The sequence below is a fragment of the Urocampus carinirostris genome, chromosome 4, assembly GCF_059441175.1.
Source record: "Urocampus carinirostris isolate Australia breed hairy pipefish chromosome 4, RoL_Ucar_1.0, whole genome shotgun sequence".
Taxonomy (NCBI): Eukaryota; Metazoa; Chordata; class Actinopteri; order Syngnathiformes; family Syngnathidae; genus Urocampus; species Urocampus carinirostris.
Genome location: NC_142352.1, coordinates 10,199,289 through 10,223,144, shown reverse-complemented (window position 1 = coordinate 10,223,144; position 23,856 = coordinate 10,199,289). Strand labels below are relative to the sequence as shown.

Sequence of the window (23,856 nt, the reverse complement as noted above, 5' to 3'; positions counted from 1 at the left end):
TTTGCACCTTTTTTCATTTTATTTCTGTGTGTGAAGAATTGTAGTTGATGTGGGAAAAAAATCCTCTTGCAATGCAACTGAAACGACGAAACCAAAAATAGAGCTCTGCGAGCAACCAAAATATTTACCTGAACAAGTGCGACTAGTGAAAAAAGATCATGTATTCATGTGAGACGCACTTAGCTACCTGTTGTGCCCCGCTCAGTCGTTCCTGTACTACAATGCTATCATGTAGGAAACAAAAACGAAAAAGCAGGAATTGTGAATGTTACTTTTAACTTCTTCTTATTTATTTATTTTTTTTAACAAAATGGGATAATCCCGGATTGATAACATATTCTGGGTTAATGCATTTGTATGGCCTTTAGAAACCTTTTGTATAATAATGTAGATTTATCAGTCGCTTAAGTAGTCTCTTTTTGTGGTAAATGAGTTTGGCTGGAATCCTAAAGCCTTAGTAAATATATGTGAGTGTTTTTAAATGCATAAAAAGATTATTTTAACAACTCTTAAATGTCAGTGGAATTGCTAACCTGTCAGCCACTGTGTATTTTTTATTTATTTATATACTAACTTGAAATATATTACCCATGGTACATTTTAAGGAACAGTTCCAGGCATCAGCTTTAGGTTATTTTTTGCTTTTAATGCAAGATTCCAGTGTCATCTCGAGTTGAAGAAGCACAGCATCATAAACAACAAGGGAGTTATCCCGAGTGACACCAACAGCAGGGGTTTATATAAAGACATCCAGTCATTTAGAGCAATGGGGCCTCCTTGGCTATCAAGGCAGGGTTTTGGGCTAAATTTCCCACAGTTGTCATGGTAACAAGGAGAAGTGATTATGAAGAAAGGGTTTCTTTTACACCAGTGGGAAGTATCATCGGGATTTGCACAGTGATCATCTCAGAATGAGCAGTTTATGGGAAAACATTTTCTTTTGTAATTAACTAGACGTTAGCTTCTTTAAGACTGGATTGTTTTATATTAATGTTTATAATTTTGTTTTCTTTTCAGAACAAAATGTGGCCAAATGGAACAGGAACGATTAGACCGTGAAGATCCTTTAACCCCTGCCCTTGAGTCCCAACCGTCCGAGATAGCGTTGGACCTCACAGAGGCAATCCTGGGCCGTTGGCACTAAAATGTCCCTAAGTGGTGGCACTGCAGGCGGGAAAGGTGTGGACTCTAATGCGGTGGACACTTACGACAGCGGGGATGAATGGGATATCGGTGTTGGAAATCTGATAATTGACCTCGACGCTGACTTAGAAAAGGACAAACTTGAGATGTCTGGGACCAAGGACGCCATGGCGGCACCACCGAGTGCAGTAGCAGCGTTGCCTGACAACATAAGATTTGTTAGTCCGGTGTCTGGCTCTCAAGGCAAGGAAGGCAAATCCAAATACAAGCGTAGTAAAAACTCTAAAGACAATAATAGCAAAGCTTCAGCTGGAGATGGAGCCAAAAAAGAAACTTCAGGGCGGACTCAAGGTGATCCAACTGGAATGGCAGCAACTGCAGTGGTTGCAGGCAGCAATTCAACCTCTGGAAAGAACATAGAGAAAGGGGGAAAAACCTCCAGAGGTGTTCTGAGTGGGAAAAAGGACAAAGAAGGGGCTTCGGGCAAAAGTAAAAAGGACAAAACCGAAGGAGCGGCAGCTGTGGCAATTGCTGCAGCGGAGAAAGAGGTTGTATCTCAAGTTCAAGTTGCTCTGGGGAACTGTCGTAATACACCCTTCGAGGGCACGCAATCAACAGACCTAGTGGATGCCAATCAAATTGGGAATATTGCTCTTGAACCTGTGGGGATATTACCAGCATTAACTACGAAAACGGAGCCGGAGGAGATTGAAAATGGTAATGCTGAATGCAAGACCCTGAAGAAAGTGAAAAATGAAAAGGTATGTTTTCGTATTTATAAGTGTAATTTGTGGCATGCTTTCTTGTGAGCTATGGTTATTTGTGAATGGCTAAATGGTTTTATTCGATTTAAGAGCTTTATTTGAGAACTGCCTAATATGTCAATAGTAAGAGGGTGTTTATAAACTGCATCTACGCAATTAAGGACATCAACAAGCTCATAGCATTATTTGCAATAAAACAAGACGTTTTTATTTAGATGTTTGGATACAATATTTTTGAATGGGCTGAGTGAACAAGTCAACAACAAATTGAATTAGTGTGTAATACAATAATAATCTCTTAATGTATTTTTAAATAGCCTGTACATTTTTTTCTTGTTAACCGGCTACTATGTTTATTGTGTCTGGACATAAATAAAGAACAATTAGAATTTTTCCCGATCCAACACAATATTGATACCATCCTTATGGACCGCAAATCATCATGTTTCGAATTCCTAATTTGTTTTTACCGAGACCCCAAAAGCTTTTATTAGTGTTACCTCTTTAGGTATGATCAAACATGAAAAGTAGATATTTCCCTCTGACAGCCAACAGCAATTTATCATAGGAAGTTAATCCATCAAGTCTGTTTTTTTGATTAGCATAATTTTAACACTATCACATAGTTACTTTAGAACAATGAACTGATCTTGGTAGTTCTTTAGCTTGTTCACTCTTAGAGCTGCTTTGTAACTGTGTCTATTGTATGTTTCGAGACACCCTTTTCATGCTTTGTCAATTTAAAAGACAGAAGAACAAGGCTGTGCTGAGGACAGTTTTTGTCTGTCATTGTGTTCCATTCCTAATCCCACAAGCCCTGGCTATGCCTGTTGTAGCAGTATGTGGGGGAGGGAGTTTGTGCAAAGCACGCCTTCATAGTTTTCCTGCTGTTTTAAACCTAGCAGGGGGGATGGTGTGTAAGAAAGCCTATTTGAATCTTTAAGGTCTGTTCAGATCGGATGCGAGCTGTATGTTAATGTTAGAGCGTTTCCACATTTGTCCGGCAGCATGGATACAGGGTTAAAAGAAAATGTTTTGCCCCTGCGCTAATTAAAATGTTTGTAGATATTTTAATGGTAATCAGTGTTCTTTACTTATGAATCATTGGATTTCTTCTTGTCCAAGGACATTGCAGCAAGCTGTATGCATGGGGAGATCTCAGGAAGTGTATCAATAATCAAATTATTCATGAGTTTGCCTGGCCGCAATGGATTTGAGAGGAAACCATTAACGCTGGTCTAAGTAGGCAATTCCAAATGGCAGGATCCATATGCAGCTTTCAAATCTATTTATATTCCTGGTCTGAAACATTGCGGTGTCCGGCAAGCCAAGGAGGTCGATTGTTGGTTTGGGGACGTAGTTGATGGACTCAATTTCTGTCTGGCAAAAACAAACAAGGAAACTGAATATTATTCTATAATATTTTTCTTGATAACAATCAACGGACCACGTGTGTTCTGAACAAAAGCCATTGATTGGATCACGGATCGATCCTAATCTGTTGCACTACCAATATTAGTAATGTCTGATATTTCTGTTTTGTAACCTGGATTAGTGGCATTGCTGAAAGTTGTTTGTAACATGTAATCATATTTTCCTTTTTTTCCTTTCCATTATTATTATTATAGTTATACACTCACTCCCTTAGGAAACATCCGATTTACACCTTTCAAATTTCACTTCATTGGAAACACTCGGGCCATGCGAACCCGAAGAGCTGTTATCGACCCTACTCGCTGTTTCATAAAATTGATCTTTGATTATTAATAAGTTCCTATTGCCTTCCATTGACACCTCAATTAAAAGCGCACATTTCTACATCTATCTGCTCCCACATACATCATCCAATTTATACAGTTGGAATTCCAAATCGTTGCAATACTTCATGGCTACAATATTTATTGAGTTCAGACTCTCACTTTTTCTCACTCACAGAATCACCCTTCCAGATATATCCATGAGCATCAAATAGATTAATCCCCATTAACACTTGCCTAAAACTGTCCTGGAAATGCATTAACATTTACATAGTCTTAATTGATAAAATAAGAACTAGGTTTCTACTATATGTGATAGTATGCAACTGCTCAGTTAATTCACAGACTAATTGCTCAACTAATTAAGGGCTCGCAAGGTCACACAACCCAACCCAGCTAGATTATATAAATGCTTTCATTATTGTATGACTGTAACAAACACTTGCCTGCCTGAGTTCGATCCTCACCTAAAAAACTAAAACTCATAAAAATCTTAGTTATATTTTACTTCTTTTCCTTAAAATTTCACGTACTGATTGCACTACTTTTTACCAATATTGTGCACCTTATTCTTGTTCCGTTTGGAGTTTTACATTTCTCAATGATTCTTCATAAATCAGCAGACCTCCAATAGGCATTTTTCAGATTTCAGAAATCACACAAAAGTGGAATTCACTTTGTCTAGTTTTAACTGATGTAGTAGTGTAATTTTTTTGGGAAGGGACGATATGCTTTGGTTACGATTGGATTGTATCACTAAGGTGCTGATTGGATTTATATCACAATTCTGAATAATTGCGATTCTACAAGAATTACAATTTGATGAAATTGACGACTGCGATTTCATTTTCCATCTTAAAAAAAAAAGCAAATTAAATCGTATACTTACGGGACAACAACCCATGAATGATGTTCATACAATACACATCTGCCAGTCCGGAAGCTGACATTTAAAAACATAATTAAGACAATGAGAACTTTGTCATCAACTGAAGTGTCATCGTAACACAGCGTACTACTTCTGCAATAAATAAATACTACAACAGAAATACTACGACTGAAAGCCTACAAAAATGACGGATATGACATCACAAAAATCGATGCCTGGTAGAAAAGTCAATTTTAGAAATTGCCCCCCAAAAAATCTTGATATACACTTGAATCAATTTCTTTGTCCCACCCCTATATAATTCTGTGACCTTTACTCCTGTCCCTTTTTTCACAATACAATTTTATTTTGTAAATGGTCTGCATTTATTTATATAGCGCTTTTCAAGTCAATGAAGACCTCCCAAAATGCTTTACAATGTGCTTCACACTTACCCACACCAATAGGGAGTCAGCCATGCAAGGCGCCTACCTGCTTATTGGGGGCATTAGGGAATCAGTGTCTTGCCCAAGGACACTTCGACATATAACACGGAGGAGGCAGGAATCGAACCTGCAACCCCTTGATCCTAAGATGAGTACTCTACCTCCTGAGCTATTATGTAATATCATAATTCATGTCATGGCAGCTTTATTGGCTTAATACCAGTTTTTATATTAAAGTGTGAGTATTCCCTTTCTGCGGTTTTGGAATGACATACACCATGGGAAATGTGTTCAAAAGTATCTTAAAAATTGTCGTCTTCATACATTGCTAAAGGCACTCTTATTGCTTTCTTAATGTTCATAAATATTCAGGGAAATTGGATTACAAAGTGAAATGGGAAATGTGTCGAGGTTCGTTGTGCACCCTGCATTTTAATTTGTAATAGATCGCTGTCCTGTCTCAAGCATTAATAATCAGAACTATTAGTATGCAATTTGCGAGCTGAGCTTTTTCCCTGCGGACTGGGTGTGACGGTGTAGCTTCATGGGTAGTGTATGAAGTTTATGCTTCCCAAAGCACTGAATCACACATGCCGTAGAAATCTTCTCCAATTTCTTCGCACGAAGTCGTATGCACTTCTGAGTGCATCTCACTCTCCCACCTCTCATTATACATTGTAGAGGCGTGAGACATTCCTCAGCTGTCTTGATCTGGCACCGGGCTTGATAAATGGAGCAACTCTCACAGAAAATTACATTGCCAGTGCTACGGTCCTACTTTCAGAATGGCATCTCTGCACTTAAATGAAATAGTTCAGCCATCACCTCCAGTACTGCTGTTGTTTTAATGTTCGATGGAGTAAGTGTATTTTTCTTCTATTGATAAGTTAAAAATGTTTACGCATTGTAAGAAATGTTTCAATGTTCTCTAATATTTATTTGGATGTAGTCAGTTAATAATTCAAACCTCGTGTGAATTCGTCTTATCACCATTGCAACGATTGATGGTCCTGTTGGAACATTAATGAGTAGACCAGGCACCCCGTGGTTTGGTGTAATTACTAGGATAATACAAAATCTTATCAAGTGGCACTAAAGCGGCACATTTACATACTGGCAATATTTAGGTCAAACAGTGTGGCACGCCCTCCCATGCTCCGTTAAGTGGGGCACGGGCGAGTTTGACCGTGGAACTTTTTAAAAAAACTTGCCTAAAATGTAAGTGCAATTGTTCCTCCACTACACTAGAGAGCAGTGGTGCTCTCATTGGCGGAGGGTTTTGTTTAGATTTAGCCTCTTTCAACTAGCACAGAGTATGAGCATTGCGTATGTAGTGTAGACACGAAGTGGACAGACCCTCAAGTGACCCCATGAAAATACATTGAACAAGACACAGCCGAAGAGAGACTGTGTAAAGAGAAAAATCTCTTTCTGAAAGCTATGATGAGGAGGTTTGACCAAGCGCACATGGCGCTTCAATGAAACCTCGATAAGAGACAAGCAAAGACCGACGTGCTGGCAATGTTAAACACGTTGGCAGTGGACAGTTCTAAGCCAAACAAGCCCCCCAAAAAGTCAAAGAAAAAGCACGACAAATACTAAGTTACAAAAAGTAAAGAATATTATTCACCGATTGTCGTTTTGTCCCCAACCAAGATTACGAGATCACTTAAAAAAACGATCAATCGATGAAAGGGCTAAATCACGTTATCTCCTGAAGCACACAGGCTAAATGTATTTGGTTGCATTACCTCTGTTTCACGTGAGACTTGTTTTGTCATGGTTTGGATCCTCACTAATGCCAAACCCACGTCCTCTGTGCCAAATATTGCCAACAATCATCCCACTTTGTGACTCCTACGTCAGCGAGCGTTGTTGGCATCATAAAAATGAGCAGAAGCCGAGGGTTGCCTGGTCCTGCTTTTAAAAGCTGTTTATTGCAAAACTTGCTAATTCATATAATCTGATGGTGATGTGATTAACCCCTTAACGTTTGGACTGTTGAGATGCAAAGTTGTGTCGTAACTTTATCATCAGTCACAATTATACGCCATGCCACATATCATTGGAATTCATAGGGATTCAAGATATGCTGACCATTTCCAAATATACTCATCACAGAAACATCATGATCAGTCTGAAACAAGATATCTCAAAACTATAAAGCCAGGATAGCTCAGCAATAAGTCCCCTGGGCAGTCGGCTCATGAGTTGATATTCTCTAAACATTGACTTGTTACATCCAGGAATGTCCAGTGAACCCAACTGTGTAAATTATTTACTCCAAAATACACAATAATACCAACAGATAAAAAGTAAATCTACCTTAAAACATTTCTGCATCTTTGGACATTACTTGTTGCAATTCGTTTGTTTCTCCAAATAATTACTGATCAAAAATAGACTCGTAAAATTATTTCCAATTTGGCCGTTAGCTTATAACCGTTTGACACTACTGTCGACCCACATCAGGCCTTTTTTTCACGGTCCATAGCTCACATTAGCCCTATTGGCCTCTATTGATAAAATGAACATTACCTTCTTTAGCCCTGAATATCTTTAACCAGTAGTAACAGTTTAAAATATTGATTGACACATTAGTTAGCTAATGAAATTCTGAAAAACAACGATACGGCAGATGTTGGGAGGGTATTCAAATTAGAACCCAAAATAAATGTGCGTCTCGCAACTCATGATCAATTTGTACGCACATACTACATGCGCAGATGTGTATTATCATTAAGAGGTTTTATAGCTGTAAACTGGTCGTCCCCAAATGGCCACTTTTGGAAGCGCCTAGACCTATTGTTGCAAAAATGTATAAAATACAATATTTAGTTTTTAAGATTGTAATAAACCTGACAAGGTACCAGGTAGGGCTTCAAGCTTTTGTCTCACCTGTTTTCCAGCTAAGATGTCCAGGCCACACTCATCTGTAGGCATTAAATTGCAATCAAAAATTCAAGCGATATTACAGACCTTCTATTTCTGTGCGTTTCAACTGAGATTGCTCTGTTTGTAGCACCTCCAGGAATCATTTCAGTTTAAGACAAAACTTCAGTGTTTTACCTTTCAAAAGAGACCAAAACTATCCATATTCTCAGAAAGTTCCAAGAACAGCATTCAATTTATTTAACGTACGGCTTGGTTTGTGATTTTAGGCAAATTTTACAGGGACATTAAGAGGTTAAAAAACATCAGCACTATTATTATTTTGCAGGTTTTTTTTAAAATGTGCAGTTGAGTTAATTTAATCAGTTTGTATGCATTATTGTTAATCTACGTATGTTTTCTAATTTCATTTTTAGTATATAGTCTAACATGGTCTGTCAAAAATGTTTATAGTTTACGAATATTCAAATTTTAGATTTTCTGTTACTGATAATGAAGCTATTCTTCGTTGTAAGTTGGTCCATAAATGCATTTTAAACTATCTTACAACCAGTGTTCATTTTACCTCTGAAAAGTGATGGGTCCCCAAAATTAAGTGTTATCGAGGTTGAAATTGTAAATCGGCGACAAATATATAAAATAAATCTATATATTCACTCAGTTTTAATCATCACAGTTTATTGGTAATACAAATCAGTTATCACTTCAAGATTTTTCAGTTCACAACAATATTATACATTCTACAAAATAATATTGCTGAAATAATTATATTAATCTGTATTTTCATTCAGTTTTAATCATCACAGTTAATTGGTAATACAAAGCAGTTATCACTTCAGATTTTTTAGTTCACAATATTGTAAATTATACTAAATAATATTGCTGAAATATTAGTGTATATATTCATGCAGTCTTAATCATCACGGTTAATTGGTAATACAAAGCAGTTATCACTTCAGATTTTTCAGTTCATATATTCTTCGTGGTTTGCTGTCACGCCACAGTTGTAATGCCTTCTCAAGGTCCAATCCATTATCATCCTCCTCACAGCGTAACCAGGAATATAATTTAGTTCATTTTGGCAGAAAAGTCCTTATCTTGCTTAGGAGTATTTTTTTGTTTATTTTCTTTCGCCGAGTCGTTCGCTCCAACACACGTGTTTTCCTAGCCTTTCGTGTTTTCCTAGCGATTTTCCGAAGAATTTCTCCGCTGTTTTTTCGTGCCGGAATTATTGCCGTTGTTATCACTTTCAGCATTGTTTCGACTTATTACTGACACTGAAAAAAAATTACCAATTTTTTGTTGATTTTCACCTTAAATCGACGACAAACACCACAACAATGACGTGATCTCGAAGCAACGAGATCTCGTTTGCCGAGATCGGCGTGCAGACGAAAACTCGAACCGCGAGACCAAAACAACAATGGTGGATCTGCCTGACGAAAAGTTTAGAGTGCGGTAAATCTTTGTTAAAAATAAAAGTAATCGGGTAATAATGACAATTTTGTGTCGAAAAAGTTGAGTCCCGGGGACGCACGTTGATTTGACACTATGCGTCCCCAGCAAAAATGATGCGTCTAGGACGCAGGGAGGCAGGCAAACAAGAACACTGTAAAACGATGATAAATTGTTACAGTACTCATTTCCCGGTTGATCCAAATGTTCATTGCCTCATTGCCATACATTTGGTATGTTGTTTGTCATAACAATATACTATGTTTTGATACACACAGGGGTGTCTTATCCTTGAAGATAAAAAATAATTGTGATTTATTGCACAAGGGTCCGTTCATGCCCTTACTATACAACCAATGCCTGTGGCATGTTTATCTGGTTTTGCAATAAAATTAAATAATCATGTCAACTGGTTTAAAGAACATGCACAACGATTACTCTTTTTTTGTTTTTTGTACCGCCTCGTCACGTGAACTGAAAAAAAAACTTGTGAAAATGGCTTTAGAATGGGACCTGGTTGGCCTACTTTATGTATTTAGGAAAAATAAATATTCAACAATTGCGATGTAATGGCAAACTAGGCTATTATTATATGGTCAAATGATGTCGTTTTTAATTGTTTTCGGGGAGAACAAAATCCTCCAGCTGCTGGATGTATTCACACAGAAGTATTTTTTTTTTTTTTTGCACACAGCAGCGCTTGCTCTTATTCAGATATCTCTATTTACCCCTTAATTGCAGCCGTGGGGAAATCGGGTAACTTTCTCCTTGTTTAAACAAGTTCACGTACAAATCAGCAACCAAAACATGTCACACAAGGCTTTTGTTTGGATTCTTTTGTGCGGTAGTTGTACCACATAGACAATAGAGCGCGGGTTTGGTTTATTTTGCAGCTGGCTTAGAACTGGTGCGGACCAAGGAATCCAACTGATTAATCAAAACAAAGCATTGCGATGGCACATGTTGACGTAATGCGATTTATGCCTAGTGCTCTGTATTAAATGAATGTAAATGGGAGGAGTTTCTGACTGTTAACTAATCACAATGCAGATCACAATGTCAGAAGAAAACCATGAAAAGTAAACGACAATATTGAATGGGATTACAATTTGAGATATCAAGAGCACAGAAAGTACACAATTAAGGCAAATATAATTGAAAATTAATAATTTTGAACATCATAAGATTTATTCTTCCAAATATGAAGGAGAAATTTAAAAGCGTGTGGATTATGTGAATTATTTCACAAAAGTTCAATGTACGCACCGCCTGACAAATGGTATGCATCAAGTCAATAATCTGGCTCCTGCCAAACATGCTAAAGCATATCCTGGGTAACCGTCTCCCGCAGATCACAATTTATTTTCATTCGATTTACAACTTGCTCATTAGTTAATACCGAGAAGTACATATATTTATTACAATGAATAATCACCATATTCAAAGAATATAATTTTTTTGTTAAAAACTCATCAAAGCTTGAATAACTTGTTTCACAATTTTACAAATACGCATTTATGTCCTACATGTACAATATATCATCCCCTAATGATAATTGGCGCACCTATGGATTTTTTAAAAAGTTATGATTAAAACTTATGTCTTTACAGTGCTTCTACAATGTATTGTTTTTCAATTGTGTCATGGAAAATCCACAGAGTGGAAGGCAGTACTTTGTATTACTTTTTTTGTTTTTTTTAGTTAAACTGTGTCTTTGATCTTGATGTTTTATTTTTATGTACACCTTCTCAAAATATAATTTCATTTTCAATCAGGCTTATTTTCGTTCCATGCTAAGTCCCAATGACTATTCCTAGTTTTGCGACACAGTATTTTGGAGTTTCAGTTGTAAGAACAGCAGTATTTGTCCTTGGTAAAAGAGTGATGCTATCTGGATTTTTTTATTTGTTTGCATCAGAGTAAGTGTATTTGTATGGATGCATGTATGTTTGTCTACATTAGCAGAAAGCTATCACAGACCTGTCAAACAAAGCCCCTGTTATGCTTTGTCCCCCCACCTCTCCTCTTCTCTAAGCTTTCCATGAAGTGTGTTGCTGTGTCTGGATCAGACTGCTTAGAGGAGAGAGGCATTTGGGGGAAGGGCACAAAGGCTTGTACAACTAATTCAGCTCATGAAAGACATGTGCAGCAAGAGCAGCTGTCTTCCATTGTTTGCCTGCAAATTTCCAGTGATCCTCATTTCTCACCTCACTGCATGAGTAGCAAGTTTTGGAGAAGGAAGTTAAAACTGGAACAAACCCCTTAAATTATGTTGTTTGTGTTCTTTGTTCAATAGTCCGAAATGAAAAAGAGTCAATTGCTTTGCAACAGTTGCAGGAAAATACCAGCTAGATTAAAATGGATATTAATGACAGGTTTTGGTTGCCAAATGTTTAGTTTCTAAGAGTGACCTTTAATAAATTTCAGATTTATGTCTAATCTTACTAATGAGGACAGCCGCAGGTTTTCACAAGCAGACAGGAAAAATGTTCTTTTTGAGCAGGGATCTGAGGGAGTGGTGGTTTGTGGGGTAGAAAAAGGTGGGCTTCTGGGTGGGGGTAAGAAACTGCCTGAGGATAGTTGGACAGTGTTATGAATGGATAGACTCTTTTAACAGACTATACACTGAATAGTATGTCACAGGCTGCTGCGGCTGTGAGAGGCGCTGCAGAGAGCTCTTGGATTCCTGAATCCTTGAGGCATGTGGTCTGATTAACAGAACAAAACCCACACAGTGGGGAGGAGCAGACATGGCTTTCCCCCCACAAGTGGAATTTTCTACCAGCGAGGGAAGAGGTGCCTCAAACGGGGTCAAAATTTGCAATGGCTGGAATGAAGTTGGCACACTCGTATGAGTACTTCTACACTACATGGGGTAAATCCACTTAATGTATCTTGTTTCTATCCAATGAGTAAACTATGTTGTTGTCTTTTTGTGAAATGTGGATTGTCTTAATTCACACTGAAGCATCACCCTGACAAATTTGAACCAGATTTGGATTAGTGGGACATTGTAGTTAAGGAGTTGACTAGAAGGAGGATACAAGAAGGCACAAAAACCGCTAAATTGGTGTCATTTCTGTCTTCTACTTCTCACATATTATCCTTTAAACGTCATGTGGATTTTCTAAATATGGCCTGACCACACGGTCTTCAGAGTAATTGCAAGTTGCCAGTCGATGATGTGAGTTGCAGTATTCTGTAATCGAGGTTTTAAAGCTTCATTGCAAACATTCATTATCTCGCTGAATATTCAAAACACCAAGACTGTGAGTGTTTTTCCATTAACTACCTCCGTGTAGGTAATTTGTTTCACTGGATTTGACTGTAAATGTATTGGCTTGGTACAATGACAAGCTAATCAAAGATCAAAGGTCTTTTTTGTTGTATAATTGGGTATTTTGGAAAATGTTTTGTCCAGTTTCGAAGGCTGAGTAAGGTCAGACGCAGAAGGAAAGTTCCAGGTCAAAAAAGCTGTGTTGCCCTCATGACAACTGCTTTGCTTGAATAAATAGGTTGCTGTGTTTAAAATAAAAAGTCTTAAAACTGATGTAATTTATTTAGGAAGTGTACAACATAAATGTTTAGTGTTTATTTGAGCTTTAAGTTGAAAAGTTTAGCAAAATAATACTACTACCAGTATTATGGCGTCGCCTCCGGTTTCGCCCGTTCAGACTCAAGATAATGGCAGACAGGACTGTTGCATGTTCAATTCCCGATAGAGGATTAACAAGGCAATGCTGCAAGTTTCTAAGTGTTTATATAATGTATAAAAATACCATATCTTGTAAAAGTTCAGGCGGATGTAAAGTTTATACACTTTATTTTCGTGAAACTATTGGCACATGGTCTCAATTTATTGTCTATTACTGTTGCAGTTTTCACCATCCAGAGAAGGAAATGAAGTCTTTAATAATACGTCCCCTGTGGTCCTGGTCCTTCTTTGATGGAATAGTTTGGAGTCATATCGGTTATACTAGAGGTGTAAGTGAATACACATCACATGTTTTGGATCGTGTGACCATTCAAAGTGGCTACTATTACAGCCAGATAGCGATTTTGAAGACAAGCACATGTATATTACTGCGTTGAAGGAAATCACAAATGAGGGCTGCATCATGTAAAATGTGGTCTAAGCCTTATATTCGATATGAAGGCGTTAGGGCACTTTTGACATCCCCATAATGAACTCCATTAGAGAGAATAGTCAGATTGCAACACAAATGTGAGAAGTCGTCTTTTGTGTATGTCATTTGTGGTTGTCTCGGGTAAAATCCCTCGAGCTTATAGGGAACCCAGCGACTGGACATTGACTCCAATGATACTGAAAAGGAGCTGTGGCGTATGTGATAGATAACGTTCCCTGATTTTCGATCTGTCTGTATAAATTGAGGACCTAGCTTTCTGTATATCTCTTGTACGTTATAATTTTTGTTAACATTGAATGAGGTACAGTCAAACCTGCTGTTTTTTTCTTGTTATAAATTATACAATTAATGTTGGCAAAAACAAAACGCCCCACAAGTGAAATATTTTTAGAGGTCACCGCGGTGTTTTGAGTTAAGACTGCATGCGTTGTGGAAAAGACTACCTCGGCCTTTTCACCTTTGCCCAGCAGGAATTGGCTACCGAGCGCCCGAATGATCAAACATGTTTGATACACAAAGCCTTTAATGATGCACCGTTTTTCTCCTAGAAGTGCCACTTACACGTGTCACCAGAAGCAAAATAATTATCGCCAGTGGTGTCGCACGCAGGGCTTCAGCGCGTTAAAAATTAAATACTTTCCGCCTATTGATGTAGTTCTGCAGTTTTCATCTAGCACTCCAAAAACAAGAATTGTCTTTCTTAAGACCTGTCTTTCTTAACTGGTGGGGCGGGACTCAAAATTGGGTTTTGCCTTGGTAAAAAATGCTAAGAAAACAAAATAACTGAGGGTCAATGACACTCTTTAAAGTTTGCATGATCAGATATTGTAATCTGTTTGTTGCAGTTAACGGAAAAGGACCCCCCTCAAAATTCACCAAGTAGCTCCCACACACACCATTTTTTAACATGCGCTCTGCTATACTCTGCTCGGAGCAATAGTCGTTTGGAAATGATGGATCGCAGCAACACGGGTGCTGTTCATTTAAGCCAGAATGAATGGCAAAAAGAGCCGCCGCGCATGACACAAATTTCCCCCCTTGGCTCCTGCTTTCATGGCTCGCGACAACAGCTATGAATATCATTTTTGGGCGGGCCAGAACAGTACGCTTCTTGACAAAAGAACCATGTGCCAATCCCTGCTCGCAGCAATATGGGATTGGGGATAATGGATTTTGGCCTCATGAATGTAGTATACTACAGGGGGAAATACAGTAATGGCAAAAAGAAAATTGCCAGGCTTGGCAAAAGTACGTTCTGCCGGTTCTGTTCGCACCAATATGCAATTAGGGATAATGGATCGTAGCCACATTGTGCAGTTTCCCTTTTGCTGGACAGAACTGCAAAATAAGACCCCCAGGCCTGACAAAAATGTTTTCATTTTATATATGTGCATGTTGAGTTGGTTAAAAATAGCAGAAGCTACTGAATTGAAGCATTTTGGATTTGAATAAAAATGCAGCTAATTGAGGATTGAAATTATTATGAGTAATATGAAATTATTACTTGAAGTCATTTTGGTTTTACCGGTCATTGTTTTTTGTTTTATTTTTTCAAATATGAATTTATTCTACTGTCTGTAGTTTAAACCACCTTCTGTTCAAGTAATTTGAGATGTATTTATTTTCTTGATTTGGGTTACGGCTTCTATATAGGGTGGGATGGTGGATCCTTAAGTCAGACCAGTTGAGAACGAATTCGATACACCAAAAACTAACGTTACAACTACATTGAAAACTAGCTTCATCTTGTAAGCCAAAAATTTGCATCGTCATCTATGTCAGAAAAAAATGTCTCCTGTTCTAAAACATATCAATATCATATGTTACGCTGAGAAAGAGAACTTCCTTTGCTTTAGTCAAAGCTGAACGCTTATATTGTTTTACATGCCAAAAATTATTTTTTAATTATGTCTCCAAATGTTTTTTTCTTGGTAGCGCTGAATGCTACCTCTCTTGAAACAAAGGCTAGTAGAATTTGTTTTCAATAATCAAACAAAATGTCTGGTCAAGCCATCTGCCAAGTAATGAAAAATCCAAATATACCAGCTCTCACAAAAAGTGTGCTGGTGTTATGTGGTCCCCGAGCACTGGTTGCATTTTTATCAACCTGCATGCTGCTCTTTAGTGTTGCCAAGTGGTTCCCTGGCGCTTATCAAATAATGTTCACAAACTGAAAAAGATGTGGGGGGGGAGAAATATATAACACAGGATACTGGTTGTTGCCTCAAACGCATCTGTGTCATATAGTGTGATGTGTAATTTAGCTGCAATTCTAAACTACGGAGCTGCTCTCCTGCTTATTTTCTCTTACCACTGTTCGAAGAGCTGTCCGACCCGAGCTCCACTCTTTAAAAAGGGGGCATCATCACAAGATGATCTATGTTTTCCTATTTCATTTTTATAAATACATGCTGAAGTAATTTTCTTATTACATTTCTTTAGTGTTATTAAAGCAATGAAACATACTGTAATGCATGAATATTGTAATAAATTTAAACTTGAAGCGGTATCATACAACAGAGTAGTCATGTGGAGAATCCTTCTCCACAGGAAGCACTGGAGCCAACTTAGTCTTTTTGATAGTGGGCTTATATAGCTAATATAGATACAAACACCATATGTTCATGTTCAGGCTTATATAAGGCTTTTAGTTTTTTTGCAGCTCCTGACAAATTTGTATTTTGTGTTTTTCGTCCAATACGGCTCTTTAAACATTTTGGTTTGTTGACCCCTGACATAGGGATTCCTTATTTCCTCGAACTGCAACAGCCAATTTTTCCTCAATTGCCAAAAGTTTCTCCATGATCACTAAATTGTCTATGCATGTATAGCAGATGCTTCTAGCAAAATCTTTGCAAGTGCAACAATACATAATACAACACAATACAATTTACTTTTATCTTTGTAACCATGCACATAGAACGAAATGTCGATACACCTCACCCGTACAGTTTAACTGTAGCGAGCCGATGCAGCTGCAGCCAAACAGGGCGCAGCCATTTTAGTCATTAGGTGACCAAACCCCCCAATTCCAAACCTTAATGCCGAGCGCCAAGCAGGGAGGCAATGAGTACCAATGTTGTAAGTCTTAGGTATGACTCGGCCGAGACTTATACCAGCGACCTCCCAGTCTCAGAGCGGGCGCCCTACCATCTAGGCTACCGAGCGGGTATATGTTGCATTCTACCACTGTCTATGCTGATAAGGCATAACTCGCGCTGAAGCACAGAATGTTGTTTTGATTCAAACCTCGAAGGATCTTATCTCACGCGTTTGGGATACTCTCTTCCTACACGACAGTTGCACTGCCCAACAGGCAACAACGCCCGTCTGTGCGAACCCTGATTGAATTCGAACACACTGCCTCAGCTGGCTGGTTCACAGTGTGACTATAGTAGTGTTAAAAAAAACATTATTAACCCCCTAATTTGATTTTTTTTTTCCTTTTTTTTAATGTCCACTAATTTGTAGGACCGAGACCCCCAATATGTTTACTACATAGGAAGGTGAAAGTCTTAATGTTGGTGGTGATAAACGTTTTAATTTCTGCACAAGTGGTTTCAAAGTTGATATTTTTCCATCTGAGTTGTTTAGCTTTGAATGCATAGTGTTTGGTATTTAACACCGTCCAGTGGTTGAAAAAAAACTTCTCTCATTAAAAAAAACTATTTTGGAGAGAAAAAATATGAAGCAAAATACATGAACTTTCATATAAACATGCAAATCTCTTCAGAATATAGTCGTAGGTAGAGAAATTTGCATTAATTCTACATAAGATGAGCCTCGCCTAGAGGGAGCTGACAAAAATGTCTGCCGTCTTGCTACTTCAGGTACCAACCAAAACCCTGCTAGAGACTGGGCAAAAAAAAGAAAGAAAAGTAAATTGGTCTTCATGGTCACTTTGAGAATCCGTTGTTTGTATTCTTCATTGTGCCTTTTCGTCATCTCGTGGTCAAATTTTACACAGTGTTCCCTTAAGGAACAAGTAAATCATATATTTTTCATCATGGCTGATTGCAATCATTTCCACAAGTTAACAAAGCAGCAGTGTTTAATCTATATGTATTCTTTTCTCTAAAATGAAAAGGAAGAGATCAAGCATTCCTAGCATGGGTCTCGTGCGGGTGTGTTGCTGACCCATTTCCGGTTCCTGTGGACGACGTCTTAGTCCTTGCGCTTCAAATTAGTATGGTTCTTTGTATTCACCATTTACCTCAATTCTTAATTTTCGCCATTTTAACTCGAGATTTAGATGGTCAGCCATTACACTATGGGATTTTTTGTGTAGACTGTAAGGACAACTAGGGTTTCATACGTATATGCAACCATTTTTTCATGTTTCTTTGTAACATCTTGCGATTTTCAAAGATGACATCCCCTGGAAACTATCAAGTTGTTTATTGTGCGATTTAATCTTGTACATTTGTCCTGATTTGAGAATGGCAATAAACAACAATAAAGCCTACATAGTAGTAGTAGGGAAATGTGAATTTTCCTGCGGGGATTGAGAAAGTATCTATCTATCTATCATCCATATAGTATTTTTCTATTTTCATGTACTGTATAAACAAAACAAAAGAGACAGCCATGCCATGAACATCCACGTGAAATGATGAATGCAATGAGCTAGGCCTTAAACGGGTCACAACAATGACTGACAAGGACAGGAAATGCTAATGCCGCAATATAGGAGTGCATAGCCACAAGGCAACAACATTGGCCTACAATGAAATCTTCAAATTTCACTAGCGGAAATGTGGCTACAACATAATGACCACAACACTTTACAACATTAATAAAAATCACCTGCAACTAAAGTGTAAATGGTTGCAAAAGAATAGCATGTACTAGTTTGCACTTTGGTCCACTAAACTTGTGCACATTCACACCTGTTTGGAGATCTTAAACAAAAGTTTAGTCAACAGGTTTGCATGTTATTGTTTACTTTCTTCTCAAAGTGGCTAAAAATCAAGAGGCCATATTACGTATGTATTCATGTATGATTTGTACTTGTGCAAGAAAAATGGTGATCATGGTGGATTGTTATCGTGTCTGGGAATTCACTTGGGCGGAGTCGGGAGAGAAAGCGATAACTTACTTTTAGAAGACGTCCTCTTCCATGGTAAAAAGTGGCCCAAAAAGTGTTCTGACAATTTTCTCAACCGCATCAAGCTTTCTTATTCCACTTTCATTTCAAAAGGAACTGCTCGCCTCTTCTTTACACCAACCATATTGAATGGATGCACGAGATATTAAACAATAAAAACGTCAAAAAAACCTCAACATGATGGAAATGAAGACACCTTGAGAAGAAACCGCACATGAGCTAATTCCCCATTATACAAACGTGCGCTTCTTGAAATATTTGGAGTTTGACAAATTTGTATGGTGTTTATTTTACATAAGATGAGGCTCACCTAGAGGGAGATCACATTATTTGTCCACCATCTTGCTGCTACGGGTGATAATTCTTCAATTTTGGATCATGGAAAGAAGTTGTGGGAGTGTAGAATATATTAAAGAAATATCTGGTTTTAAGGGTTTATTTTGGAGTTATGAATTGAGGGAGCACCAATATTTTAGTTGCCTTGAAAATATATATCTTTTCAACTTCTTTACCTGAGAGCTAATGATGATTTTCTCCAAACGATTTATTGTGGTAAGATATGTGTAATATGTTTTATATGTAGCCAAACAACAGCAAAAATAATCCATAATAGATGGACAAAAATGATTATGGTTTGTGGTAACTAAACCAAATCTTGCCATGCAACTACTGTAACGTGAGCTAATGCAATTTAAATGTGTTTTCTCAGTTTTGACACTTTAACTCCGAACACAAATGACGTGACTGATCCACTTTGTTCTCATTAAAATCTTTAAGGCTTTCCAGTTTGTTGAGTATTACAACACTGTGATTCAACTAGAGCAATCGTCCTTACTTCCAAATGACAAGTCTGAGAAACAAGTCGGATCATGTGCCCACCCCTCACTCTTTACATGTTTGCCTGGGAGCCAAAACGTCAAGCAAGATAACATAGTGCATTTTTGTTTGAAGATCTTTCTCAAGGACTGTGCTACTATGTCTTCTTTAACATAATGAACCATCACGTTTCAATCACAAATTGGCTTTAATTGTTTTTCTAAGATATAGATGTAGGTATCTTATATTTTTAGTTGGGAAATATGAAAATTGTGAGGTTTGGCAGCCGATTGTTGTGCATACATGTTTTATATCCTGGAATAACACATCACAGATGAAAGGATTTCCTCCCCCCTCTATTTTAATCCACAAAGACAGATAGGCCCTTGTGATTATTTCTTTAACGGTCTCTCCACTCACCTCTTTGCTTCCAGCGTCTTTCTGTTTCACTCTTAAAAGGGATTCGAAGGGGATTATAACCATCATGGATATTCAAGGGAAGAACAGTTCTGTCCTTAGGGAACAATGTCAAACATTCATGATGCAATGGATTCTGCTGGAATATCAGTGGCTTTACATTACTTATTCATAATAAGTCTATTAGAGAAGAGATTTTTTTTGTTTAGTCAGTGTTTTGGGACTTGAATGAAGCAATAAGTGAACATTTGATAATCACAAAGACGTTTTTCCCTGTTTTGCAATATGAAATCTAGTGATGTGAAGGTAAACATTCTCTCTCTCTCTCTTTTATATATATATATATATATATATATATATATATATATATATATATAAATCACTTAAGAGGATGGTATTTATTTTCTCTCCAGAAAATCAGAAACTACATAAATTCAAATCTATATTGATATCAAGGCGATGACTCTTTAATTATGGTTTGCTTTCTGTGTTTTTTTGAGGCTTATGATGCTTCATTCAAAACACTTCCATACAACAGCACAACACTTAACGCCAGGCCCCATTATAACTTTGGTCCGAACTGGTCAGTCTTTAGTTTTAAAAGAAAAGGGAAAGGCTGATTTGACATGTAACGTTACTGAAATGAATAACAAACTTAAAAAAAATTAAAATAATAATAATCACATAAATTAGCCCATTTACTATATAAGACAGTCACTGCATAATATCCAATTCATTACTGACTGCATCATGACATTTGACCAATCAGTCTGATTTGATGATCCCGATTTTTTAAAAACTTTTTTTGCGACACATATCATCCTTCACCTTTAATTTCATCCCAAAACATTAAATCCGATTGAAATTGGACTATTGCCAGTATTACGGTAATGTAAAGCTATGCAAACACACACAGAAATCTGATTAAAATATCTGCCTTCTCTGAGACTCCCTATGATTAAGGGCTATACAAATAAACATGACTTGACTTGATTACTCGTGCATGTATACTATTTTGAATGGTCTTAATTGCTTGTACGAATTACCGGATGTCCAGTTTCTCAATCCAGGATTGTTTCTCTGACAACCTAGTCATGTCTGCTCTCTATCTTTATAATGTGCACGAGGCATGTAAACTGGCTGTTGTGATCGTGTGTGCTTTTGAATTTTAGTGAGCAGATAGGGGTGTTTTTTCCTACAGTCCTGCCTGTGTTTGTGTGTGAACGCTGATTTAATCAAGATTGACAGTTTTGTTGTATTTGTTGATTAAGATTGACAGCTACCCAACGACTCCAATAAGACAAAACGGCCATTATGAATCCCTACACAGTTATCAAATTGACAAAATAGAAGTTTGGTGGACCTAATAATATTAAATGCATAATTAGCATTTTCTGCCACTCCTATTACCATATCTGCTACATTGACTGAATAAAGCCTCTCTATTTACATTAATTCACACATCTACTTATTTTAAATACGCCTCACGAGAATATAACTCCAGACAATAAAATGTTTCCATCTCATTCTTAAAAACAGTAAACCAATACTTCAAAATGTCTTATGTGTTTCTAATGTCATCAAAATGAATAACCCATGTTCGGTTAGTGACAAGCACATTGGTTTTTCTCCAACAAAACCTTGCAGCTTTGACAAGAAACTGATTGCCTCTGGACTTTGTCTACCTTTTTTGTCATTTTGCGTCAATGCAGCAAGTGCGTTGTTCAATCCAAACAGCTTTACACACATTCATTGAAATAACACTACTGTGTTATGATGTTGTCAGTAGAGCAGCCACATAAAGCTGCCTTTTAATAGTGAGTCACTGTGCCTTTATTGCATATTGACTTGTGGAAAAATTCAATTTGAAACCAGGCCTTATAAAGTCAGTTTAGCTAAATTGTATTTCTCCATCCCGAGTTCAGTTATATTCTTATAACACTCTTGCAGTGTTATATTGACATACCCAGTTTTCTCTGGAGTCACCTCATATAAATCCCATTAAGGCAATGTCAAATCTTTGTTCTTCGAGGGATAAGAGTCACATGCAAGAAGCAACCCTGAAAAGCAGCTTACACAAATACTTGAATAGTCAGTGGATATTTTATATGATCATGACTGTTAAAGAAATCTTTGTTGGTGAGAAATAGTCCAAGGGTTAAGAATGCATTGAGCCATGTCTTTGCACTTATGTAGTTTTGTACTTTTGGACTGTGTGAAGGCTGTGCTGTTTCCATACTGTGATACACCCAATGTTAAAAATTGGAATTTAGCTATATCTTTAAGCAATCGAAATCAATCAACCAAATGTTATTTGTATTGCACATCTTAGGCAATTATTACAAACTCAAAGTACTGTTTAAAAAACTTTTAAAGTAAAATCACGAAATCTCCTCTTCTTTCCCCATCCAACAACCAGGAATGCCAAATACATACTTATTAAAAAGATAATATAAAATGATGGCAGGCACATACAAACCATGTGAGGAAAGGAGCTGTTTACATTTTTGGATACTCATCTGTTTCTCTATAGCAGTGTTTTTCAACCTTTTTTGAGCTTGGGCATGTTTTTTACATTGGAAAAATTTTGCGGCACACCACTAACCAAAAATGTTATAAAATGACACTGAACAGTATGTTTAATTACAATGTAATTTGTAGGTTTTTACAGCACATACACTTGACAATGACATAATATTTGCAGAAAATTATTCAGAAATGTTTTTAAAAATTTTCAATTTTAAACAGTGACATTGGAAGATTTCTCACGGCACACCTGACGATCTTTCAAGGCACACTAGTGTGTCGCGGCACAGTGGTTGAAAATCCCTGCTCTATAGTATCGAAGCGCATGGTCCATCAAGAAATTTGATGTAACAATGTGTTTTAATAAAGCACTGAGCTTAAGGCTGACGTGTATATATTGCGCATTGATTAGCTCTGTTCACAAACCTATTGACATCGAGAAAATAAATCAATACTGAAGGGATGAAATATCTCTTCTGCTGTATTTCTCATTTGTAGCCAATTGCACAATTTGCAAAGGACCTAATCCCACTCAGTCAATAGGCAAGTCAAAACATCAAATAATTGCATCTCTCCGATAAGAGATGTCGCTCACAAAAATAAAATGAAGACATCAGGCATTTTAAACATCTTGTTATTAAGTGAACAAATGGTTGAGTCCTCCAGAGTAATCAAACCACAATATATTCAGCTATAACATTAACAATGAGAAAATACCTCATTAGTTTTAACATGACTCCAGTGATTAATTCAAAACTAAATGGTCCCTTTGTTCAAGAAATACACAACCCTCAGAGATATAGATAAATATAATTCAATCGTTAACATTGAAGAGTGATGAAAGTGCAGAGTATTGTGACCAGGTTATTCATTTTATGTTTTGCTTTTAAAACAAACAAATGGTATACAATATGGATTCATTACAAATGAACTGAAATAAGTTTTTTTCTGTGTGTTCAAATATTTCTTGTTCAAAATATTAGAATATCATTGAAAATAAGAAAAGGCTTGCAATTCATCAATTGATGTGGATGACATTTTTATTTTTTTGTTGCCTGACTTTCTTCAGAGACCGCTTTAATCGATGAATTTCTCTTCAATGTAACAAGCTTCTTATGCTACGAGCTGTCTCTTTTGTTTCACTGACAGCTGACACCAGCTTATCACAGTCGCACCCACACTACTCGCAAATTTTTCCTCGACTTTATTGCCTGGTGCCATTAAAACCTGTCTCTGATTGGCTTTCGCTGTTAAACCCCCAAATATGACTATTTTTGTTGGACAAACACTCAATCACTCAGTTAACAAACTGAAACTATGGATCCCTGAAAACACCACTATGGTTTGCGGTTACACTATCGCGCTACGTCACATCTCAATATCGATTTTGTTTTGGTTACTCGTGCAGCCCTACCTCCTAATAGTAAAATTTAAAAAAAACTATTGATTTTAACCGATAAGCAAAAATACTGGCACTAGCATATAAACGTGCATTTAAAATAATACTTTTAAGTCAA

At 37.2% G+C, this 23,856-nt stretch overlaps 1 protein-coding gene across 4 annotated transcripts in view; it reads left to right on the top strand.

Moving 5' to 3' along the window:
- The window catches only part of znf609b (zinc finger protein 609b), a 103,145-nt gene that overhangs the window by 28,380 nt on the left and 50,909 nt on the right, over window positions 1–23,856 (top strand). For all 4 annotated transcript variants that reach the window (XM_088333617.1, XM_088333618.1, XM_088333616.1 and 1 more), the window contains exon 2: window positions 1,018–1,904. In XM_088333617.1, the coding sequence (XP_088189743.1) occupies window positions 1,146–1,904 (759 nt within the window). In that variant the 5' untranslated portion in view covers window positions 1,018–1,145. The remainder of the gene's footprint in view (window positions 1–1,017; window positions 1,905–23,856) is intronic.